This window comes from Nyctibius grandis, chromosome 1 (assembly GCF_013368605.1).
Source record: "Nyctibius grandis isolate bNycGra1 chromosome 1, bNycGra1.pri, whole genome shotgun sequence".
Taxonomy (NCBI): domain Eukaryota; kingdom Metazoa; phylum Chordata; class Aves; order Nyctibiiformes; family Nyctibiidae; genus Nyctibius; species Nyctibius grandis.
The window spans coordinates 52,359,217-52,385,804 of record NC_090658.1 but is presented as its reverse complement, the minus strand read 5'-3'; the positions used below and the strand labels follow the sequence as shown (position 1 = coordinate 52,385,804).

The 26,588-nt window shown below is 38.4% G+C and overlaps 1 protein-coding gene across 3 annotated transcripts in view; it reads right to left on the bottom strand.

Annotated features, from left to right (window-relative positions):
- PRKN (parkin RBR E3 ubiquitin protein ligase) overlaps positions 1-26,588 on the bottom strand; it is an 852,414-nt gene that overhangs the window by 800,025 nt on the left and 25,801 nt on the right. For 2 of the 3 annotated variants that reach the window (XM_068405892.1, XM_068405910.1), the window contains exon 1: positions 22,764-23,229. The exons of the other annotated variant lie outside the window; for it this stretch is intronic. In XM_068405892.1, coding sequence (XP_068261993.1) covers positions 22,764-22,776 — 13 coding nt within the window. In that variant the 5' untranslated portion in view covers positions 22,777-23,229. Of the gene's footprint in view, positions 1-22,763; positions 23,230-26,588 lie in introns of those variants that run through there. 3 annotated transcript variants of the gene reach the window in all.

Sequence of the window (26,588 nt, the reverse complement as noted above, 5' to 3'; positions counted from 1 at the left end):
TCTTTTCCATGATTTATAGCACAGACTGTCTTATGGCTTGTAATTTGTCATACTCTAAAGGGTCTTGGGATAAAATTTTATGAAAAGTAATATATTAAAGTTAGTATTTATTGTAAAATGCTAGAAAACACAGCCTTGTTGCATCATATCACGGCCCTGGAGCCCTATAATCAGATTTCAAGGGATGAAGTGAATAATAATGGCTGCTGAGCATAAAAGGGAAAAAACTTTAGGGAAACCCAGAGTCTAAGGAAAAAAAAAAGTAAAAACTGATTTTCTTTTATTTTAAGACACTGCACACAACAGTTTGAGAGCTTGCTTAAAAATATTCATTTTTTATTCGTTCAAATGTTGGGGCATGTTACTCTTACATTACGATTGTAAATACACTATTTCAGAGGACTGGGCATAAAGCAAAGTATTTTAGCTGTTAATAACATTTGTGTCCACATCTTAGAAAGCATAATATATTCTGGGCAGCACCTTTGTCTATCAGCCAGACCTCTAACTCCAATAAGCCTGTTTTCTGAATGTTTTCAAAGTTTAATTAACTAATAATCATACATTATGTATAGACAGGCAAGTGCCTAAAATGTGCTTTTCATTGCTTGTTTCCTTGATTTATTTTAGACAATTAAAATATAAAGCCTTTTCATTGCTAAAATACAATCACTTGTTAGAAGCGGCATCTCAACAGTCTTAATTTCTGCCTGCAGAATTACGCATTTGCAGCACTAACTCTGCTTGCCACATGCCCACCCAAAACCAAAGCTGTTTCTAGTGAAAGAGAGATAGATGTTCTGCTGCACTAGGTAAGTAATGGTTATGCAATCTGTTAAGTGCATCTCTATGTGGATGCTAGCTTTTAAGGTTTAGACTGTATTTGCTTTCCGTATTCATTTGCAGAACTTTTAGGAGCTTTAAATGTGATAATTTTTCACATTTAGATAGCAGTTAAAAATGCAGTGTACCTCTGTACTGGAAAAAATCAATTACTGATTAACTCAGAAACTCTGGTGACGTAAGTGTTAAAAGTTAATTTCAGCTCAATTTCTAGTATATTGTACACTCAGTATACTCAGAAATACAGCACTTCTAGCTCCAGTCAAGCATTTCACAACCATCTAGACTGAATCACATTGCTTGTACATTTTGTTTAGTAAGAACATCTCCACTCAGGACATGATGTAAACATACACTTAAATATTCTCGCGACTTTATGTAGTTTTTGTGAATTAAGAAGTAATGCCAGTAACTCAGAGAAAAAAAGCAACGGCAGGTAAGTCTGAAACACTTATCCATATCCATATACCCATGATTTGAGATAAATGTGTCCTGCAGATATATTGGACAAAGCTCTGTGTCTAGAGCAGTAGCTGAAGAATGTGGTGAGGAGATAAGCAACAAATGAAATTATTAGTTTTGGTTTTACTGTAGTTAGCATTTATTACCACAAATGCAGACAATCATTTAAACAAAACAAAAAACCTGAGAACGGCAGATTTGAAAAAATATTAATTAAAATCTGTGCCAAAGCAGTAAATCTGCCATTCAATTTACTGTACTGGAAAATAACACTATGACAGCAGATTTCAAGGCCTGCTCCCATCTAGTACCAGCTGTAATATGAATTACTTCATACTTTAACGTGGCCATCAGCAAAGAGCTTCCTAACATGAAGATTCTTCCCCTGTAAATGTTAAGTACAGCTCTTTACTCACAGTTTCACTATTTTATGTTTTACATGTGGCACAAGAACTCAAGGCGAAGTTTTCAGTGTAAAGACCGTTCCAAATATTTCAGAACCTGAATTCTCTGACTACTGGTAATATAGAAGGTTTATTCCCTGCTCTTTAAACAGTTTTCAGGCCAGTAAGACATATGACAACAGGGATACTGCAACATTGAAGAGAGGTATTATAGTACATTATCTGCAACTTAGTTCAGTATTACAAGTTACAGTCCAATCACTTTTCTTATTCTCTAGTTTAAAGAACAAAAAGCTACAATGACTATACAGAAGAAAGTTTTACAAAGCATTTTCAGACAAGTTAGAAGTGAGAAATGAAACCAGGTTCTTCACTGCCTCTTCGGATACAAATCTGGATACAAAGTGAAAACACTGTTACATACAAGTCTTGTACAAATACTTAAATTTATTAGCGCTACCAAACAAAGAAGAATGAAATTAGATGGAAGAAAAAATTCTTTTTCTTCAGGACTGTTTCATTTTTTTGAATAGTAAGTGGGTAACTGTAGGTTACTATTCACAAATTACTTTCTGACAGAGATCTATTAAGACTTCTGAACTACTTTCCAAGTAAATGGCTGAAAACCCGTAGCAGTAAACATATAAAAACCTAGAAATATTTTCTTGGATTGCAGCATGGAAAAAACATAGATCAAAAATCCTTTTTGCAGTATTGTTTTATAATCCTATGAATAAGGTAAAGAACAACGTAATGTCAAAAGAGGCTTTTTCCCCTTGTATGTGTTGCCTTGCTTCTTAAGTCTTTAATTGTTTGTTTAATTATCAGTCACCTGACTACTTTCTAGCCATTGACATTGCTTCCATGAAAGATGATAAAAATTTTATTTGCCCTCATTTCATGCCACAAATGTTTTACAGGTTCATAAATATTCATTTTGTTTGTTTTAAAAGTTATTTAAAGACAAAGGTGTTTCTAGGATTTCTTTGAACCTTGTTATTCTGCAGTCTTTTGTTTCATTTGAATGATTTTGTATTATTGTAGTTAATTGGTTCCCATGTACACAGCAGGTTTTTTTTTTTTTGGCAACATTTCATCATGTAGCTGGAAAAACATCTCACAGCATATAACTGACCCCGTAGCACACAAGCTAGCTTTTTCATCAAGATCTACAGCAGCCAACTCTACTAACGAGCTTGTTTCACCACAGAAGTTATTTCATTTTGTAAATGACCACTGAAAAGTTTGGATTGAGTAACCAAATGAAACAGCATTTGTTTTCAGGGAAGCAACTGGTAAATATTACAGTCATCAGTTAGAAAAAGAATAGTACAACATCGTGTTACTTACTAGTAGTCGTTATTTTTAGCAAATAAGATGACCTACCCACTTAACAGTGTTTATATTTATGAGCCAAATTCTCTGCAGGGATAGAAGAGAAACAATATTTGAACAGCTGCTGGCAGGAGGTTACAAGCAGACTGTGTTCCAACTTTGTTCCTCACATGACACACTCACACACCAGCTACTGCTCAAAGTCATCACCCTTCTGGGAGAATGCTTTCATACTGAAATTATGAAACCTGTATTTATGAAGACTGTATCCATAAAACTCCAATCTTGCAAACATTTTCTAAAGAGCACGGTGCTCAAGAGCATGAGTAGCCTTTTGACTTCAATGAATTTCATGCAGCAAAGCACTCCAAGCCAAGTGTTTTACTGTTGTAGACAAGTATTTGAAAGTTATATTTATAAGCACTAGGTCCCAATGGCTTCTGAGAATGGGATGATTAGGGCTTCTGTGGTGCAACACCTGTTTCTTTCTCTCACACTTCCCCCACCCCCAGTCTTTCTATGCACAAGAGACATACTTTTTCAGTTTAATCAATTTAGAAACCAACGCAAGGTAGTTTCACCGAATTAATGAAAAGCTTTTCTAAAATTATTTACTTAACATTAATGCAACTTTCACCTGTAGACATTGTCTTACAGACTTGTTACTGACAGTATTTGTCAGACTATCAGGTGATTTTAGTTTCACCAAGGCAAACAAAAAACCAGAAGAGTTCTGTAGTGTGTTACATTTACCTTCGGAGTGTGTTGGCTTCGATACAGGGCTGCCCCTTCTCACAGCTCAGCAGCGTGCAGCCTCTTACAGAGCCTAGAAGTGACTCTGCTGTCCACCATTAGCTAACCCCATACCTGTCTGAGCTAGTGGACTCAGCATAAGTACCATGTGTTGGGATGGATCCACACTGGTAGAACTGAGACCTAGTTCCTACATACCATTCGGCTTCTTCAGCTGAGCATGTTGAACAAGGGAACAGGCTTCGCTGTTGCCTACGAGCTTTCATCTTCAAGAATGCTGCCTGAGTAGACACCTTGACAACAATAGCTAACTATACAAAGTGGGGCCTCTTATAAGCAAAATGAAGGGTGCATCTTATTTCCATAGTAGCCTTGCTGTGCCTGCTTCTTCAGAAAACATACTTATTAGAGGCAGACATCTGGCTGACAGACAAAGCTGTTGTCCAGAATATATTATGCTTTCTAAGATATGGACACAAGTGTTATCAACAGCTAAAATAGTGTACTTTATACCTGGTCCTCTGAAATAGATTTTTCCATCAATAAGAAGATTGAACTACCACATAGACAGCCTTACTTCCATTAAATTTCCAGCTCCTTTATGTTTGAATTTTAGGTATGAACTGTGGGATTAGTCCTGCCACTTCCTGCACTATTTTCTAAGCCAGCTTTCTGAAATGCACGGAAGCCAAATATCAGAGACAGACAAGGGGAAAAAGGAGTCTGACAGTGTGATAGACACCTAGTACCAGCACGACTGATGGGGACCCTGGGTTGAATCACAGAATCACAGAGTTATTAAGGCTGGAAGTGACCTTCCTATGGGGGTTATCTAGTCCACACCACTGCCTAAAGCAGACCCAATTATATCAGGGTGCTCAGGGCTGTGTCCAGTCAAGGTATAGATATTAAGGAAGGAGATTCCACAGTCTTTCCAGGCAGCCTGTTCCAATGTTTGAGGAGTCTCTTGATATTTTTTTTCCCCTAATATGTAACTTTTCTTTTTACAACTTGTGTCTGTTACCTCTTGTCCTGTCACTGTGCACCTGTGAGAAAAGCTCTATTTTGCTATATATTTTCCCATTAAATAGTTCTAGACAGCAGTAACACCTCTTAGCCTTCAGTTCCTAAGACCAAACACAGACTGTTCTGTCCTTCTCCTCATACATCATGAGCTCTATAAACCCAAGCATCTTGGTGTCACCTTACTGGATTCACCCACATGTCTGGTGAGGATGAGGCTGTGGTACCACACTGTTGACAGTATAGTATCTCTTCCCCGCATCAGAAGCCCACATGCGAGGTGCAATTATGAAGCAGATCCGTGGACTGCCAGCCAGCTATGTCCTACGTGTTGGCTCTTACAGAACAAAAGTGGCAGTGGTGATGAGCAGTCAATGCAAAAAATATCAGGATCATGACAGAAGAACATGAGTATAAGGGTGAAAAAGCACAAAGCTGGTGTTTACAATATTAACGTTCACAAAAACATCTTAATCTTAATCTTTTCCTTTAAAAGGGAAGATACTGAAGAGCAACTCAAAATGCAGACTTGCAACTTCCAGGCTCTCAGCCTTCACCAGACAATTTGTAACAACTTTGAATGATCAGGCTCCTACTTTGGAAATGCTCCTATAAAGCAGAACATTACTATGAAAGCTGTCCAATAATTATGCTTTCAGAATACTCCTTCCACGTGTACACACATCAGGTCATTGTTAGTCTGTGTATATTCTTGCATTTGCCACATTTCATTACAAAACTCAACATTTCAAGTTAATTGGTTGCTTAAAAATTAAATATGATGTTGCCACTAAGTTAATGCCCAGTTCTTCACCTGGCATTGCTTGCTTTGACCAATGGATTATTAAAAAACTGATCTTTGAACTGAAAGGTCAGAAGGACAGCATATATATGTAAAAACAAGACATGACCATTACACAAGAGTTATTACTCTGAATCAGCCATAGTATCCTAGCTATAATATCCCATGGATATTATAAATGGATCTTGGTTTTGAAAAATTCTAACAACAGCAAAAAAAAAACCAACAGCAAAAAAAACCCAACACCCCCAGGTTTATATAATTTAGCTCAAGAAATTCTTTACGGTGAGGGTGGTGAGACACTGGAACAGGTTGCCCAGAGAAGCTGTGGATGACCCCTCCCTGGCAGTGTTTAAGGCCAGATTGGATGAGGCTTTGAGCAACCTGGTCTAGAGGAAAGGTGTCCCTGCCTGTGTCAGGGGGGTTGGAACTAGATGATCTTTAAGGTCCCTTCCAACCCAAACCACTCTATGATTCTATGAAAGGTCTCAAAATCTAATTTGTTGTGTCATAATTCTGTCATTAAACTGAATTTCTATCAAATGAAGACTTCTTTGTATATTCTATTCTTATAAATACTCAGCTATGAAGGCTTTAGTAGTCAGTTTATTTCTGTTAAATGCCCATCAAGAACACCTTTCAGTTTCAGATAGCAACAGAAAAGTTGTTTCTCCTTTCTTTCAAATATTCTTTCATTATTCTCTAGAACTAACAAATGAGATCTGCACCAAAGAACTCTATCTCAAATTTGCTTCTGTCAAATGAGCCCTCACCTCGACTTGTGCTGAGCAGATATTATTGCAGTGCTGCACAGTTACACAAGGTAACCGAACTGGGAGTACTCACTGAGAAACTCATGAAATGTGGTCTCCCTTCCCACTTCTGACAGACAGGGTTAGACCAGAGTGACTTTAAAAGTTGAAGAGCGTGATTCGGAGAACACATTTTCAATTCAGAACTGAGTTGCTGTTGAGGTAAAAAAAAAAAAAAAAAAAAAAAAAAAGTCTTCCTAGTCTTGAAAGGCAAATCAGTTGGATATTCCTACAAAACTTCTTGGATCTTTAAATGAAAACTCATTTTGAGAAATACAAGTATACAGAGTACTGTCAATGATGCTTCCCGTAGCTTGAACTATAGCAGTTTTGTTTTGTTGTGGATTGGGTTTTTTTAATGACAACTCCACAAATTTCCTTCCTTAACTACAATTTTATGAGTTGTTTTTTATCAGACCCAATTAGTAAAGTGAAGCTAAATCTCTTTTCTTCCCAGTTATAAGGCTTTCATATTTAATTTGTGTCTAAAGAAATTTTACTAACATAGAGGCCCTGGGATAAAAAATGTAATTTTATGGTTATAATAGAAAACTGGGGAACTGAAAAAGCCCCTTTGGAGTTCAGTCACAAAAAGGAAAGATTCAATTACTTTGAAAATCTTCAGAACCACAGGACAGAAATATTGGAAATCATGAGCCAGACTGGGGGTCATCATCAACTGTAATCCCAAGCGGCACTTATTCCTTGGCTTGTATTATTATTCATTTAGAAATATAATGAACTGCAAGTCACTAAAAACACGAGGAGATAACTGCACTTAAGGAAAGTAAGCTCTCCCATAATTATTCATTAATTGAATAAAAGCAAATGTTAACCACAGTAATATTTTCATTGTCTGCCCAGTGTTCAGTGACAAAACTGAACCTGCAGGAAAATTATTATTTCTGAATATGTCTATTTATGTAAGTTCCCTAATGGTAATATATTATTATAGGGCAAATATGCAAATAAGAGTGCTTAAAATACATTTTAATTCTGTAAAGGTTAATGAATATTTAGTAAAATACTGTGATGATAATATATTTAGTTATCTAAGTTTTTTTAGTTAGAAATCCGTGTTCGGTCGGGGGGCTATGATCTAGTGGCAATTACAGAGACTTGGTGGGACGCCTCGTATGACTGGAATGTGGTCATGGATGGCTATGTCCTGTTCAGGAAAGACAGGCCGCTAAGGAGAGGTGGTGGAGTTGCTCTTTATGTGAGTGAGCAGCTAGAATGTATTGAGTTCTGTCCAGAGGCGGATCAGGAGCGAGCTGAGAGTTTGTGGGTGCAAATTAATGGGCAGGCTGGCAGGGGTGATACTGTTGTGGGTGTCTATTACAGGCCACTGGATCAGGATGAGGACGGTGATGAGGCCTTCTACAGGCAGCTGAGAGCAGTCTCGCAATTACAGGGCCTGGTTGTCGTGGCGGATTTCAACTACCCTGATATTTGCTAGGAGGCCTACTCAGCCAGCCATCCCCAGTCCAGGAGGTTCCTCCAGTGCGTTGGTGATAACTTTCTGATGCAAATGGTGGATGAGACAACTAGGAGAGGAGCGCTGCTGGATCTTATCCTCACTAACAAGGAGGGTCTGGTTGAAGAGGTGAAGGTTGAGGGCAGCCTTGGTTGTAGTGACCATGAGATGGTAGAGTTCAGGATCTCATGTGGCAGGAACAGAATAGCTAGCAGAATCACAACCCTGAACTTCAGGAGGGCCAACTTTGGCCTTTTCAAGCAATTGCTAGGGGAAATCCCATGGGACAGGGTACTAGAAGGTAAGGGGGCCCAAGATAGTTGGTTAGCATTCAAGGACTGCTTCTTCCGAGCTCAAGATCAGAGCATCCCAACAGGTAGGAAGTCAAGGAAGGGTACCAGGAGACCTGCATGGTTGAACAGGGAACTGCTGGGCAAACTCAAGTGGAAGAAGAGGGTGTACAGATCATGGAAGGAGGGGCTGGCCACTTGGGAGGAATATAAGTCTGTTGTCAGAGGGTGTAGGGAGGCAACTAGGAAAGCTAAGGCCTCCTTGGAATTAAACCTTGCAAGAGAGGTCAAGGACAACAGAAAGGGCTTCTTCAAATACATTGCAGGTAAAGCCAACACTAGAGGCAATGTAGGCCCACTGATGAATGAGGTGGGGGTCCTGGAGACAGAGGATAAAAAGAAGGCGGAGTTACTGAATGCCTTCTTTGCCTCTGTCTATACTGTTGGAGGCTGTCCTGAGGAGCCCCGGACCCCTGAGACCTCAGAAGAAGTCAGGATAGAGGAGGAATCTGTCTTGGTTGATGAGGGCTGGGTCAGGGATCAATTAAGCAACCTGGACGTCCATAAATCCATGGGCCCTGATGGGATGCACCCGCGGGTGCTGAGGGAGCTGGCGGAAGTCATTGCTAGGCCACTCTCCATCATCTTTGCTAAGTCGTGGGCAACGGGAGAGGTGCCTGAGGACTGGAGGAAAGCGAATGTCACTCCAGTCTTCAAAAAGGGCAAGAAGGAGGACCCGGGGAACTATAGACCGGTCAGCCTCACCTCCATCCCCGGAAAGGTGATGGAGCAACTTGTTCTTGGTGCTGTCTCTAGGCACATCAAGGATAGGGGGATCATTAGGGGCACTCAGCATGGCTTCACCAAGGGGAAGTCATGCTCAACCAACTTGATAGCCTTTTATGAGGATGTTACCCGGTGGATAGATGATGGTAAAGCTGTGGATGTGGTCTATCTTGATTTCAGTAAAGCGTTTGACACGGTCTCCCACAGCATTCTCGCAGCTAAACTGGGGAAGTGTGGTCTGGATGATCGGGGAGTGAGGTGGATTGTGAAGTGGCTGAAGGAAAGAAGCCAGAGAGTAGTGGTCAGTGGGACAGAGTCCAGTTGGAGGTCTGTGTCTAGCGGAGTCCCGCAAGGGTCGGTACTGGGACCAGTTCTATTCAATATATTCATTAATGACTTGGATGAGGGATTAGAGTGCGCTGTCAGCAAGTTCGCTGATGACACAAAACTGGGAGGAGTGGCTGACGCGCCGGAAGGCTGCGTAGCCATTCAGAGGGACCTGGACAGGCTGGAGAGTTGGGCGGGGAGAAATTTAATGAAATATAACAAGGGCAAGTGTAGAGTCCTGCATCTGGGCAAGAACAACCCCATGTACCAGTACAAGTTGGGGACAGACCTGTTGGAGAGCAGCGTAGGGGAAAGGGACCTGGGGGTCCTAGTGGACAGCAGGATGACCATGAGCCAGCAATGTGCCCTTGTGGCCAAGAAGGCCAATGGCATCCTGGGCTGTATTAGAAGGGGTGTGGTCAGCAGGTCGAGAGAGGTTCTCCTCCCCCTCTACTCTGCCCTGGTGAGGCCGCATCTGGAGTATTGTGTCCAGTTCTGGGCCCCTCAGTTCAAGAAGGACAGGGAACTGCTAGAGAGTCCAGCGCAGAGCCATGAAGATGATTAAGGGAGTGGAACATCTCCCTTATGAGGAGAGGCTGAGGGAGCTGGGTCTCTTTAGCTTAGAGAAGAGGAGACTGATGGGTGACCTCATTAATGTTTATAAATATGTAAAGGGCAAGTGTCATGAGGATGGAGCCAGGCTCTTCTCAGTGACATCCCTTGACAGGACAAGGGGCAATGGGTGCAAGCTGGAACACAGGAGGTTCCACTTAAATTTGAGGAAAAACTTCTTTACGGTGAGGGTGACTGAACACTGGAACAGGCTGCCCAGAGAGGTTGTGGAGTCTCCTTCTCTGGAGACATTCAAAACCCGCCTGGACGCGTTCCTGTGTGATATGGTCTAGGTAATCCTGCCCCGGCAGGGGGATTGGACTAGATGATCTTTCGAGGTCCCTTTCAATCCCTAACATTCTGTGATTCTGTGATCTATATTTTCACAGAGCAAACCTGACTCACACCGTTTTACATCACTAGTATTCTAGTAATTTTAGTTTTTTACTCCTAAAATGAGCCACATGAAGTTGTTTATGTGCATATTGCTCAAAAAATATGTATCTGGCACCAGAATGAAAAACAAAAATGAATTATTAACAAGCATTCACTTGTTTCAAATATTTATGTGAATTACTGTTATCATACAAACCAATGAAGTGTGACAAAATGAGTTAGAAACATTTTGAAAACAGTCTTGTAGAATGGACTGGTTCATTTGAAGGGATTTGAAGTTGGACATTCAACCTGTTGACATCTAAATCAATTTATCTTTTTGGGAGACTTCACAGCTTAACATTATAATCTTTAACATTGTTTTGAGTAAGACTTGTATATAAACTACTAATAGCAAATTACTGATCATTCCTTTTTAAAATACTACTTTCTTTAACACCGAATTCTCTTTTATTGTTGAAATACATTTGGCATCTAAAAAAAAGTCTCTATGTTTTATGGTTTGGGCTTTTTTTAAAGTTAAAGTCTTCACTATCCTAAATGACCTATTATTTCTTTTCATGATCCTACTAGTTATATCCAAATTAATAATTCTGCTTTCTTACTTATTCAGATCCTTAAGTATGTGTGTGTGCAAAGTGTGAAACTTAACCAAAGTCACTTGAGGCCATGATTATGTCTGACTGGTATAATACTGCAAAAAGTCCACAGATATATTAGTTAACATGCAATATATTAATATACTAAGATAACAGACTTTTAACCACCTGTGCAATGATGACTATGATTTGATGTTAAATGATGTCTGAAAATGGAAAACTTATCAAATAAGAACAATGTTGGCACTGCATTTCTATGATCTACTGTTTAATGCTTGTAATCGTCACATTGTAAACTTCATTGACCAATAAACTGTCAATAAAATTGAATTCTCCTTATGTATGAAGCAGTTTTCTATTTCAGATACATAGAGAAAAAGGAACAAGAACTCAAAGAACATCACAGTACTGTCAATTAATGCATCATATTCTAGAAATCATTTAAGAGTTTACTCTAGGCTATTTAAGTAATCCATTAACAAGTAGTGACTTATCTGTAATAAACTGATTTCTCTCTTGCACACTTAACTGATCCTGCCATTGATCTGTCATTCTGCCCCCAAATGATTTCAAATTAAGTTCTTCATTGTACGCTACTGCTTAGGACTCCTAGTATAGAATTTCAAGACCCCTAACCTAACAAAAGTATCGTAAACATACACTAGAAGTAAGCCTCTGGATGAAGGAACGTTAATAAACTAGGAAAATAAAATATAAGGCAAAATATTTGATCCCAAATAATGCTCTCTTCCTCTAGCGACAGTCTGTTAAAAATTTTTTATAAAATAGCAGGCTTTGTCAACTACTGATAGTTTTAAAATTCTATGTACCGTGTTAACTGAGGTGGCTGTAATTCCTTGCTCTACTGAAAGAGCTCAGTAGTAAGAACATGTTGGGTGGCAAATACTGCATCGGTTCTTATGCTCTGCTGTAATCACTGAGCAGACAAAACAATCCATCTTTATTGAATACCACTTTTTTGTTTTTAAAATGTCTGATATGAACTCTTAGGACAACTGAATAGGATTTCAGTTCTGTAATGTGCTGAACTATACCCCTGAGTTGCTGGGCACTCTCAGAAGCCATGTATTCAAAGGGAACTGATGATGTTGCATATTTTATATGGCATAGCCTGACTGAGATTTTAGAATAGATTAATTTTTAGATTAAATACATCTACCTGCAGTAGCTAAAGATGTAAGAAATCTTCTTAAGTTTTGCAAGTTGAAATTAATTTAAACTGGAAAAAAAAAGTTATAGTGACACACAGTTGTTTTCACAAACCGATGTTAATCAAATAAATATTCCCAATGCTAATTGCTAAGAGACACTTACGAGACGTTGTAGTAAGGGGAAAACCGGGGGAGGCGCGCTCGCGGGTTCTGGGGAACGGTCCGGAGTAAGCTACGTGATCTCAATGTGAGTATGGAAGCTTCTCGTTTATTAACAAAGAAAGCAGTGGTTATATAGACTATGCGTATGTTAATCACGCGCCCCGACCGCTCTTGTGATTGGTCCATAGGTTTACATATTCAGAGCCGTGACTGCCCCCCCCCCCGGACGCAGCTCTGCTTCCCGAGAAGCAGGCACCACGGGGTTCTTTGTTCTGCACCGTGCAAGGGGAGTCCAAGGTCGCTAGCTCTGGGCTTAACCCTTGCTCAAAGCCTGGGTTGCTCAGACTGCTCAGTGACTGACACAGGATCGTGCCCCTTCTCACTCAACCAAACCTCTACAAGACGTTACTTCACTTTTCCCTTTATTCACTACATTGAGGTGATTTTAAAAGGTTTAATTTCATTATTTTACTAAGTTTCATCTGTCTCTATTATTTCCCCTGTTTAATTTACAAAATAGCTGTCACTTTTGCCTTCGTAGTTATATAAATGCTCTAAAACTACATATATTATTTTCATTGTTAGGTAGTAAATCAGTCATTCCCACTCTTTCCAACATTACACACTCCTGCTTCAGAGAAAAATAGTTAAGGATACCTATGGTCAAACAGCAGAAAAATTATTTTAACTTTCTGGATGTGCTGCTGATCAGAAATAGAACTAATAAAACTCAAATATACTAATTATGCATTAACCTTGTTGATACATATAATATGGCCCAATTTCCCAAGGTTTCAGTATGGATCTCAGAAGCATGAACTCTGGTATGCTACATCCTTCTTCCTCATCATTTATACTCAACATTCATTTTCAAGGGAATAAACTGTTAAGTTGGTAAACATTATTAGTTTCTGACTGACATTTCCATTTGACATTTCTACACCTCTCCTTAAAAACACTCCATAATTTCATTGCCCTCCTTTTTTCTCCTTGACATCAAGCTTACCTCAACTGTGCCCTGTTACCACTAGTCACGCAGAAGAGTCTCCCTCTCATGTTGCTGATGACCATAGTCTCCCCCAACCAATCAATTCTTTCCTTATCTATACATGAGTTCAAAAGGTAAATAGATAAGTACAAGCAAAAAACTCTATCAATGCCTAGTAAATAAAAGTGCAGCTTCAAACTCTGGCTCGGAAAAATCCTAAACTGCAGGGAAAGACTGAGAAATAATATATTACTGAATGTCTGCCTTGTTCTTACGTCCTTCCAAAATGATGTCCACTTGCAGTCTGCCCTGAAAATGGGAAATTCTCTTAGAAAGGGGCAAGGGCCAGAACTGACAACATAACTATAGTGGATTAGGAGACTAAAAAAGGGGACTAAAATGAGACATCGGGAAGAATACCCTCAAAGTGCGCACTGACTTCTGAAGATACTCTATCGAACTTCACTAGAGACAGAACACTGGCAAATTTGGGCTGGTGTTATGGTCTCAAAATATTTTCCATGACCTCTTGTAAGACAGCCAAACAAGGAAGACAGTATGAATATACTTATTTTATCAAGACATTACATACATGGCCTATGTCATCATTCCCAGTCAGATCATAAATTCTTAGAAGCAAGAACTGAATCTTCCAGGTGGGTTAAGAACATAGAAATGTTTGTCTTAATATCCAACTCTTTCTCTTTTCATGTGTTCCTTATTAAAAGAGAACAATCAAGCCTGGGAAAAAGGTTACCCAAAGAGGCTGTGGAATCTCCATTCTTAAAGATATCAAGACCCGATTGGACTCAAGACCTGAGCAACCTAGTCTGAATTGACTGGCTGTATTTTGACCAGGAGTTTGGACTAGGTGACCTTCTGAGGTCTCTTCCAATCTGAATTATCCTACGATTGTATGAAACAGGTACGTCACAAAAAATCTGTCTTGAGTGCCTTTATTTTCTCTTTTGAAGATTTGTAACTTAATCTTAGAAAAAGAAAAAAACATCAACCCACTCAGTATCACTAGTTATCATTTGCATTATTATATTGCCAAGGAGATAACTCACAGGTACGTCTTATTCTGTAAGTTTATAGACAACTTCAAATATATTAATAATTGCCAATTATTAATTTACATTATAAGTGCAAATAATTACTGAGGAAAAAAGCAAGCTCTGCCATTAAATTATTTTTGAGACAACATGTGAAAAAGTTATAAATCCCTTGGCTCTGATGCCATGCAAAGTAGGCTTTAAAACATTTTAAATCCAAAAGACTAGCAAAAGCAAATCCATAGTTACCATCTTTAGTTGAATAAAGCATCACAAATCTAAAACAGCAAATCCAAAATTCAATTATTATGGGGTATGTCAAAAGACTCTTCGGTAAGTGTTTTTGCTTTCAGACCTGAAATACTTTTAGCCCTTCTTTCAAAGGTTGTTAAAAGACAAAAAAAAAGGCAAGAGAAAAATATAATTTCTCACTTTGCCACTTACTTCAAGGTTGAAAACTAAAGACAGACAATTAATTAAGTAATAATAAAAAGAAAAAAAGCATGCCCAGGACAAAGCAACAAAGCAACAAAATTATCCTGTTTAACACCATGTTACCCCAGAGTAAAACATTCATGAAGAAAAACAAGAACAGATATAGGTGCTAGCGCTGTTTTAGATGTACTCTATTGAAATGGAGGATGGAAATCTCTAGTATAATGCAGCATCCAACTCTGCAGGTCAAGAATTTTATTAAACTCCCTTAGTGGACATTTAATTCTTCTCCCCTCTCACACCAAAACTACAGACTATAGATATAAAACTCTTTCCAGAACTCTGCAAATCAGAGGACGTTTCTCCAAATTGCTCTAAAAAGATTTTAAGTAGTTTTTATTCATACACAGAAAATTTATCAAAGAAAGCGACTGCTATAACTTAGAAGAGTACCCTGAGTTTTCATTAGGCAATGTTGTTTTCTGCATTTTTATCATATGAATTATTTCAATTTGTAAATATAAAGACAAAATGAGAAGTGGATGAGGACTGCAACATGCTGGAATCCTTCAAAAAAAGACCAAAGTGGCTTTAAAAGTCTTAATAACACATTTAAGAGGACAACTACAATAATGTTCAAGCATCTGTTTGCCAAAAAATGTGATGGCAGAATGAAACTTTGTCAACCCTATGACACAATTTGGCCAGTATCTTCTTAGAGCACATTTTAGTCATGCTTATCAATCTGCCTTGAATTGCAAGGAATCAGAGCACAAAGATGAGCAGGGGAATGTTCTAAGAAGAAGCCTCCTAAGCCACTGCATCAACAAATCCTGTTTCAGTGGAAAGATTTCCCAAAGCTCTTCCAAAACCTTTATCAATTCCCATAAGTAGTCCATCAGTCTTCTACTGCCCGTACTGAAACCAATGACCTGAATTTCTCTGTCACTTGTATCAGAGAGCAACAGTAAAACTAACCACCTTCATTGACAGTGTTGTCTAAGAGCTATAGACCAAGACAATTACTCAGAATAAACCTTTATTGGAAGTCCCAATATAAAAAGATTTTCAACATTTTGTTTTAATGTTATGAGTAGTTCTGATTCATTTTCAAGTTACTTTTTTTGCCCTATGCAATTAAACTACTTCCAAGTAGAATAATATGAGCATCTAAGAATTTATGTAAAAAAAATCTGGAATGAAAATAATCTGTCAATGCACAGGGAATACACTCCAAAAAGATACATTGGTATTTACAATAACCACAAAACTAAATCAATGTTTTGCAAAGGTAGCTCTAACTGTTCAGAATAGATAGGAACTCGAAAAAAAAAATTTTTCCTCCTTTTTTTAAACTCTTAAATCTGTTAACATTACTTTCTATATGTAATATCGAGACTCTCAGAAATTATATGTAAACATTAAATTCTGTTGTATATATTCTGTTCTTAAGTTAGTCAGAAATGATAGGCAACTGTGGTGTAAATTAAAGTTTTTGTATCTGAAACAATCTGAATAACTCTCTGTTCAATGCCTGTTACATGAAGTACCCACACTATAAAAGCAACCACACACCTGGGTCAAATAGTACACTCAGAGATGTTTTCTAAAAAGAACTCTACAGGTGCAACTCGGGTATACAAAGGAGTTGAAATTGTTAGCACCAGCTGAGAAAACAACTGCTGAAGCAGAGAAGTAAATCCTCACAGAAGTAGCAAGAGAGAAGCAGAGAATCATAAGGTAAAAGACTAGAGAATGGGGATCCAGGGAGAACAGCAATACAGGGTCATCAAATATGGCAGAAATTAATAAGGAGACACAGAAAATGTGTGTAAGAGGAAGACTGAAACGTCATCTGTCAACCAAAATATTGTGATGGGGAAGGGGGAAAGAGATACTAGAAAACATTCAAGAAACGGGGAGGAGAGGGGGGAAAAGGAGAATGTAAGCAAGCATTAAAACAAACCAAAAGAAAACAGAAGGGACAACGAAAGGACAAAGAACTGCTTAAGAAAGATCAAGGGAATATGCTGACACAAAAAGTAAAGCAAGAAACATACTTTCTACTGATGTCTAAGGTCATTAAGAGCTACAGTTAGATACTTTTAAAAATTTCTCTGGTTACTCTGAATACAGGCAGAAGGCTGTCCCAGAAGTCCTTGCCTGCTGCCACAGGAATGTTTCTGTCCTACAGCACAATCAATGAAAATCAATTGGCTGATAATTGCTTTGCATCAAATTAAATTATGGAGGACTATATGACTCAGAGGGTTGGAAATGAGACGTGGAGCCTTTCACCTCTAGGTCACTGCTACAAACACAATGCAAGTCAATAATGACTAAGAGTTGTTACTTCTGTGTTAGTAAAAAAACTGATTTTAAGCTCTACTAAAACATACCTTTGCTACTTTATAACCTCCGAACTTTGTTGTGCCAACCCCTGAACAAAGCTAGATGAAGCTCCCAATACTTCTCATGCAACCTTTGTGCCGCCTGTGATTACAATCTACATAATTCCTTTTCAAGAATACTGTTCTTATCCTTTCAATAGGTTACAACCCAAATAGGTTACTTTTGAAACCAGTTTCAAAAATTAAAGTCTGTAAATAAGATGCAAAGTATATATCAAGACCCCAAAAATTATGTATAGTATTTCTTCTTTTAGGCAGGATCATAAACACTCAAATTCTGAGCATTTTCTTTGATTCTCCCCCCCCCCCCCCAAAAAAAACAACCCAAGAACACCACTAAGTTGTGTTTCCCTGTTGAGGCATAAAATAAAAAGGGAGATAATACAACTTTCTGAAAACACTAGCTGACATTACATGCAGTTTTCTGTTGATCGTTGACTACAGTTTGTTTTCATTTCAACTTAATTTATGCATGTGTTTCTGTTTGCTAGTTTGTTTATGGTTTGAACAGATCTTCTGACTGAATTACAATACTAGTTGAAAAACAAAAATACATTTGATAGCTATTACATGGTAGACTAACCTTTGCTGTCCAATGACGTGCTACTTTGTAGGTCAAGAAAGTTTAAAACCACATGCTCCCATGCATGATATACTATTATCACTGCAAAGCCAATATTGACTCTGGTTTGGCTGATGGGGGCTACAGATGCAAACTCACTGTTATAAGGTTAATCCAGATAGGCAGCTAAGCCCCACAGAGCTGCTCATTCCCCCTGGCAGGATGGAGAAGAGAATCAGAAGAGCAAAGTTAGAAAACTCTTGGGTTGAGAAAAGGACAGCTTAATAAGTAAAAACCTCAAACCAACCCCAGAACCCAAAGGAAAAAAAATCAAGTGATGCAAAAAAACCCCTCCCAAATGTTAATCACTGGCCAACCAATGCCCAGCCAGTTCCCAAGCAATGGCAACCCTGGCCTAAAATAATCATAATACTAGCATGAGTCAGTAACCTCTAATACATAAGTAATCAGGAAAAACAGATACTTATTGCCATAGAAGAAAATACATATTGATGGAGGAAACCGGAACAAAAGCTATTATAACATTCTCTTCAGCTTGTTATGCTCCAGGCCACAGCAGAAAGTTTAAATTAAAAAAACTTGTTAGTTGTGTTTTCTCCCCTCTCACTGTTCAGATGAGTGAAACATTGCTCACAACCTCAAAGATTTCTAAATCTCTAAAACAAATCCTCAGAGCCTGTACCAAACGGTAGCTTCTGCAGCTATACACACTGCCTTGGACCTATAGCGTAACATGTCCTGAGAGCTGTGAAAAGCATTTCTTTAGGCAGTTTTACATCTTTGAAGATTACAGTTGCTGTAAGTAGACTGTGAACTCTGCTTTTGACAGATAAAAGATGCTTTTCATTGTGAAAGTAAAGTCCAGACAGTACCTCTGATATTGCTGCCACCTAAACCTTCATGCACATACATACTTGAAGCCACTGATCTGGTAGTGGCACTCTTTCTTTTACTAAAATGCACTGTGTTTTCCAAGACCTAAGTTTTGTTTCTAATTACATTCAGGAAGCTATTATTATTTTTATTTATAGAGTTTCAGACTCCAGATTTGACTTCATTTCTAATCTAAACTTCAGCAGCCAAATACTTTTAGTCTGTTACTGTCAGCTCTATGATATACATAAGTATTACGAGCATAACTAGTAGACTGATGTGGACAGCCACATGCAGCCAGATTTGCTGCAGGAATTAGAAGACTGAGACATGGATTTGCATGTTCAGAAGATCCAAGGAGAACATGAATTTTCTAGGAGATTACTTTTTAAATAATGGAACTTAAATTCTCCAGCCTGAAACTCAAAACTCAGGAGGAGCTCTTATTCCTAGAACAGAGTGGGTTATTGGCCTCTTTCTTGAGAGGGGTCATCTGAATAAGCAGATGTTCTTCTCCAGCTCTGTTGAGTACTGTCTTTGACAATTATGACATTGTCACACTAGTCTCTTCATTCTTGAGGAACCCACACCTCCACACACAGTTGAATACTGGCGTTATAAATAGTTCATAACAGGCTATGAAAATTAATGTACTAAATTATTAATTAACTAATTAAGGAACCTAAGAGGTTGCTCATAAGCTATATCACAGTCCATTCAGATGATTACAGAACATCTACAAGTCCTGTTACTGGTGCCTCTAGCATGCCTAGAACATCTATTACTCATGAACTTTCCTTAAACTCCTGTATTGATAAACACTCCCCTAATTTGGACTTTGATTCATTTTCTCAGTAAGATTAAAATAGTTTTAATGGGTTTTTTTCACCCCAGGATACTTCCTTTTTACAGCACTTAAATACCTTTACAAGGGCCATGGCAAAATACAGAGGGGGAAGAAAAGGTTCCATCTGCCACAAGTATCATCAGAAAAAAATAATGTATTTCTTTCTATTTCCCTTTTCCTCCCTGTATTCTGGCAATGAAGAATGTACACCCCCTCCTCTGGACAGTCAGGCACCTCTTTAAGTATCAAACCAAAGAAACACGCCAGTGTTTGTTCCATCCTTCAGTACACTTAGCTTTACTCAAGTACACCAAGTATCTGTTCTCTAGAAAGCAAAACAGCATGCTTAGTATTTTCAGTGTTGCAGACAAGCCATAACAAAGGCTCTTATTATAAAAAGCAGTCCCTCTGTAGCTTCATGCTACAAACATTCTAAGATACCACATTCTGAAGTTGCCACTCTCCCCACCACTGCAGCAGGAGATTGTCTTGTTGATTATGACATGAGGAACTGATTGAGCTAATTAAAAAAAAAAAAGGGGGGGGAGGGAAAAAAAACTTGTCAAAAAACTTTTTCACAAAAACATCATTAGTTTCTCAGTGCAGTTTATACAGCACAGTCATAAAACCCTTAAAACAGAGATAGCACAGACCATCATGGAGGTAACAAGCAGTACAAGGAACAGTATCTTAAGCAGGTACCTTCCATCATGAATCACAGCCCAAGGAGCCTCACCCTCCATTCAAGAAGGAACAATCCTCACAGCTCAGTAAAATTTTGTAAGCAATAACGAGCACGAAAATACTCAACAGTTTAAGAATGACCGTGCAAGACTATGCTAGCGGCACACTGATACTGATTTTATTTCAGTTAGAGAAAGAGTATGAGTCCTTCTTTTATACAATGGTATAGTGATTAGAGCACTCATCTGAAAGCAGGAGTGCTGATTTCCAGGCCACGGTTAGCCTGAAGTCGCAACTTCTTTCTAGGAAAAAGCTCTAAGCTGTAGAGAGGACCAGGAAGGAGGTTATTCCACTCCCACCATAGCATCTGAGTCACTGTGTGCACAAAGGGATCACAGCCTACAAATCACACCAGCCTCAGCACTTACAGAAGCCGTCTCTATTGCCTCAGGAATCTTGTATTGCTACAAAAGTTCCCAGCTTCAACTGTAGGGATGGCCAGTTTCCCTGTCCTAGCTTGGCTAGGAGCTTGGAAAACATTTATGGAAGCAGAGAATTGTACACGCAGACAGTTTCTCTATCTATGGCTTTCTGTTGGTGCTCTCTAACCACCCATCGCCTGTGTAGAAGGTTGGTATCACAAGGTGTGTTTAGAATTGAAATTGATGCTATTTAAGTGTGTTCAGACCCTGCCTAAGCAGCCTGATTATTCCAGAAACTTAGGTGGAGGTGAGACACCTTCCAAAATGTATGCAGTTTACGATCCACCTCCTCCATGCAGAAAACCAAAGATTTCTCACCTATAGTAAGGTGCTGTGTACATCTTGAAAAATATGATTACTGGTGAGTAGTTTCTACTCTTAAGACTTTCTCATTGCCACAAAAAAACAATGCTATAGATCTATAATACAGATTCATCATAGATAATCTTCAAATTAATGCAGAAAAGAAATATTGCTTTATGAGTCTTGACCTGGAAACATGAATGAAAGATGTTGCATCTTATAGTACTTAAAAAATATTGGCCTAATTCCTCACTATACTTGAAAGCTAAATCTTTTACACTTACTTACTACACGTTTTTTCCTCTAGCAGAGTAACTACTGAAATAATTTTTCAGCAAGCTTTGAAACAGTTTGTCATGATCTTTTAAACATACTTTTTATTGGCATAAAACAGTTTGATTTCAGCTTGATTTATAATGTAGGTTTCGTTGTGTGTTATTTTTCTACAGCAGCTCTTAAAAAGCCATTTCCATTCACAGGTACACTGCTAAGAACAAAAAAAACTTATACATAAAAAGTAATGTGTCACTATAATTCGAAAATATTCATCTCATTCACATTCCCCTGCCTCCACTAAAAGATTTATAACACGTCTAAAACGGGAATTGATGAATTTGTCAGCGTCTGGGACACTTTGATCATAATCAATAACATAATTTTACCCTTTAAATGGGATTTCAATTAAACTACATATTTTTAAAGTAATTTTATTTTTATCATGAAAATGGTTTCTGTGCAGACCAACAGCATTAACTCATTTGATACCAGGCGCTATGTTGTAAGGGATGATAATCTACACAGCCAAACAATGATAATACTTATACTTAATGGAAGATGTATATAAAATTCATTGTGCTGTTTTCATAGGTTAAATATGAAAAAGTAAAAGATTCCTTAGATAAATAAGTACAAGCTTAAAGATCAGCATCATCACACAAGTTTAGAAGTCCATTATCCAACAATGAAGACTCTAAGGGCAGCAACAGAGTATCAGTGTAAGGGAGACAGGCTGGCCTGGCTCCTACAAATTCACTTTTGAGCTTTCTCTGAGCTCTCCAGAAAATACAGGTCAAGACATTCCAGTAGCTTCCACAGAAAGTTAACTGTAAAAGATTTCTTGGATGGAAGAGTCTGCCAGGAGCAGCAGAAAGGAAGCAGACAGACCACCACCAGTCTCTCATCAGATGATACTAAATGACACTGTCAGAACTTATTTTGAGTTTTATCTCTTTGGAAGCTGGTGCTTATTAGGCCAGGGAGTTGCTGTAGGGAGTTGAAGTAGGGAATGTTTTAAAGGAAAAATTATTTTTAATACTATTCTTAGATATAAGAAATAGAAACAAAATGTAATAGTCTGAAATAAGATGAATGAACAAGTACATATGAAGCCATGCTAAACCAGAGGGGTTTGTGGTCCATTGAACAAATACTCCTGCTATAGGAAGTAAATTAAATCAAGTGGCGTGATCTGATTATCTTCAAGGATTATTTGTCATGGGCAAACCACTGATTCAGGTAAGAACAGACTGTTACCCTTCAACTAAGTGGCAGATATTGATCTTTGCTGGCACAGCCTCATTGTTACATGGCTTCACTGTTGCAGAGAGCCTGCTAGCTTAATGTCTGGCAGTCTGGGAAATAAAAGTAGCCCTTACTTAGGAAAGATAAAGGAGGTAATTTCAGGGTCTTTCATCTTTTCCACACTTGTACTGCTCAGAGGCCAGAAAATGTATTTTCTTTGTCTATGGCAATTAAGTAAATCTTGAACATCACACAGCTTTTATGGATACCTAGATACAGGGAGAAAAATACTGGCATTACTGCTATTAATGAAAATAAAACTTTACCCAGAATCCTCATCCTGCACCAGGACACAGACTTCAGAGTGGGGGAGGCGGGGGAGAAGACTACAGGTAACTATTTGAAGCCCTTAAAAGTTTAGGTGTCACTTCTGAGAACTTTCTTAATTGAATGGAGAAACAATTGCAGAGAACTTGAAGATAAAAAATAGGTTTCTGTAGCTTTAAGAACAGACAAAAGCCTTGTGATCTTGTCCAGGGAACTGCTTTACATAAATCTTCACAAAGTCTCTGAGAAGTAGTATCCAGGTCAGAAATCATAATAATTATAGCTATTTCTCAAGCTCAAGTATCCAGCTTGTTTTGAGGCAAATCTCAAGACAAATACATCAAAACTACAAATCAGAGAACTATATCAGATGCAAGCAAAAAGAGGACTACAGAAGCCCAGGAACAAGAAAATGATGCCACTGCTTCTCACTTCCGTCAAAAAATATTTGCAAGTTTCACAGTTCTCCACATAATTTGAAAACTAAAAGTTACAACTTGGTAGTAGTCTTGGAAATTTCACTCAATTCAGCTTGGGGGTGGGAGGAAGCTGTAGCTCTCCTTATACTATTTCAGCTGAAGAATCGATCAGCTTCTGTTTGTGTACATTTGGGAGCTCCTGAGAAGCTTCATCGTACAGGAAAATCCCCTTCCCACGGCAAACAGCCAAATAGGTATGAATCCATCCATGAATTATCATTGCAGAATGGTAAACACACAAACATAGATCAATTAAAATAGGGAGAAATCTTATTTTGATATATGCCCCCCTTAGTGGAGAAATTAATTCCTGCCGTTCTGAATAGCTTCCATCATTACTTTACACATCCACCCAAGCTCTTTGGTGCTGTGAATGTAAGTCCTAGCTGGGAGATCCAAATGTATAACGACATTCTAGCGAGTTTCTGAGGCTCAGTAAATCCGGCGGGGGAGTCAGGCTCCTCGGAAAGGCCTGACAGCAGACAAACGCCCTCCAGGGCAGCGACAAAGCGTGCGCCGTGCCGGGCGGGCAACTGCGGTTGCCTCAAGGAGAGGAGATGACAGGCAGCACCCGTGGCCTCCACCGGCTCATTTGGGTCCCTCCCAGCAGGTGTCACCACACTGTAGCGTTGCTGCAACACCTTAAAGAAACAAAGAAAAAAGCAGGAGGGCTTTTTTCCCCCACAAATGACAAAAAAACCCCACCAAACCAAAACAAAAAACAATCTGTAGACTAATTATGTCAAACCTGAATAATCTGCAGAAACCAGCTTTTCGAGGACAGGGTGGGGAAAACTGTTAGTTGTGTGTCATTTCCGCTTTCATATGGCTAATTTTCTTCTTATAAATTGTTATACCACTGGAAGGGATGTCTTCAATGAAGTGGTTAATTTCATGCACAGACTCAGCATTCCCTTCTCAACACTAATGTACACAGATGGCCTTATATCTAACTCTATCCATCTATTTCAAATTGTTATAAAATGGCTGTTAAATTCTATTCTTAGGAAAGAGAAAATACATTTATAATAGATACGGCACCCACAACAATGTTTTCTAGTAACTGGTTCTGAAAATAAAAAAAAAAAAAACACACCAACACAACAGAACAAGAAAACGAATTTTCATTTCAAAAGCAGTCTCCATGCAGACTCTGACTACCCTACCACCCAGCTATTCTGCAGGCATTCAGACTCTTCACTGTAATGTCTCAAAAATCAATAGCAATTTATTCTCTCTTTGGACCCCAAGCAACAGAAGTAAATAATACTGTCACCTCCAGTCTGCCTTCAGAACATGGTCACCAAACAGTCTTGCTACTATAGTACAACCCTACAGAGCTCTTTATCTATGCTGGCTTTGTAGATTGTATTGGCTTTCACAAGGGAAAACCACACCAGACAGCAACACAAAGGGGTCAAGTTCCTGTACTCCAACCAGCCAGACTGCTGAGTCGGAATTAAGAGAAAGGCTTGGCATCTTTCTTCAGTTTCACCTATGTTGATTTTATTGGAGTGGAAGAAAAAAACCCCCAATATTAGAATTTTGTTTTCCCATGCAATAAAAGGGAAATCCAAGATAAAAAAAAGTTGAAAGACAGGTTGGAACTTCAAACCTTTGCAACATTTAAAGGTATTTCTTAAATTCACTTCTTAAAAACAGGAGGCTTTAAAACTCACATTCCTTACAACGCTACTGAACGTATGTCAGAATATTCAAAATAATCCAGAATATTCAGACAGATTTTCTTAAAGTCATCATAATTTGTAACCAATATTAAGAAATCAATTCCCGCCTCATTATACGCCAGCCAGTCTCTCTCAACTGCTGGTAGCATGAGGCACAATATCATCACAGGGACTTTTACAAAGTTTCAAACACATTCAAATTGTTAGCTATGAAGGTAACAGTTAGCTATGAAGGTAACAGTTAGCTATGAAGGTAACAGTTAACAACTGGTGACCCTGTGTGTATGTGTAAAACGGACTCTTCGCTTTTCAGGGAATAGCATTTAAATGTGCTTGTATCTTTGCATATTTAATTGTCTTCACTAGTGGATGCTGTGTAAGCCTGTACAGCAGAGAAATTCTCACCACCACCCCCAACACCAATTCTGTTTCTTTTTAGAAGTACTGATTTCTATGGCTTCATACATAGTAAATCCAGGATGTATCACTAGTTCATACAGGCATCAAGTCCTGATCTAAGGAGTCCACCATTTCTTCCATGGCAGTTTGTATCAATGAGCACGAAGAGAGGGCACAAGCTTAATGCAAAGCAGGAACTGTACGGTTAAGAGAAGAAAATGTACCTTCTATTCCTTCAGTTTTCAACATGGACAGTAATTCCATGACGTAATTTCCCACTCTAAAATGACAAACTGCTGAAACTTAAAAGCACGATAAAAATCTCTAAATTTAATGGATTTCATAAGAATTCTCATTACCAGCCAGGTCAGAATTGTGATTTTTTTTTTTCAATAGGGATAACTAGTAAAGAAAATGGGAAATTCTAAAAGGTTTTAGGTTAATAACTTGGGAAAAAGATAAATCTGAGTGGATTTTACATGAGTACTTGAGAACAAATGAGGATATACTAAGACTGTTTATCCACACAAGAGAGAAAGAGAGAGAGATTTGTCTAATCAAAGGGCATTCTGAACCAATGCAAGGAACTCTGGTAAAACATTGGAAGATGGATGCATTTATTATTTTAGAATTCAGGTGCAAAATGCAGAAAACTCAATAACCAACAATGTGAAAGAAAAGCAACAAAACAAACTGAATTTTATATTGAGTCATAAACTGAATGAAAAGGGAAGAAGGCTACAGAGATGTAATTCTTGTATGATAGTTACAGAATCCACAAGGCACTTCAGATAAGAGATGCCCGGAAAAAAGGTAGAACTGGAGATGGAAATGAAGCCATAGGGCTTCCTTTTACTGTGAAACACAGCCACAATGAATGGAAGTCTGTTATTGTGAGAACCAACAGTCAGAGTAGAGCACAGAAAGCCTAAACAGTACTTTATTACTCAATTATTTAATTAAAATATGTAGGGATTTTTAATGAATATTTAATAAGCAGTAGGCAGCTGAAAGACTGTTGGCATTTGACTGTCTCATCAGGACCTATGCTGGACCCTCATTCAATCCTATGTAGGCTCTTACTAGCCCCTTAAAAAAATCTCACAAGATGAAAAAAAACATTTAAAGATACAAATCTCACAAAAAGTTAAACAGCATATGAATCAACAAAGCAACTGTAAAAATCACGAGTGATTCTCAACTGATCCATTTGAGTCCCCCAAGAAGTGCAATTCATTTAACTTACTACGTACTCATT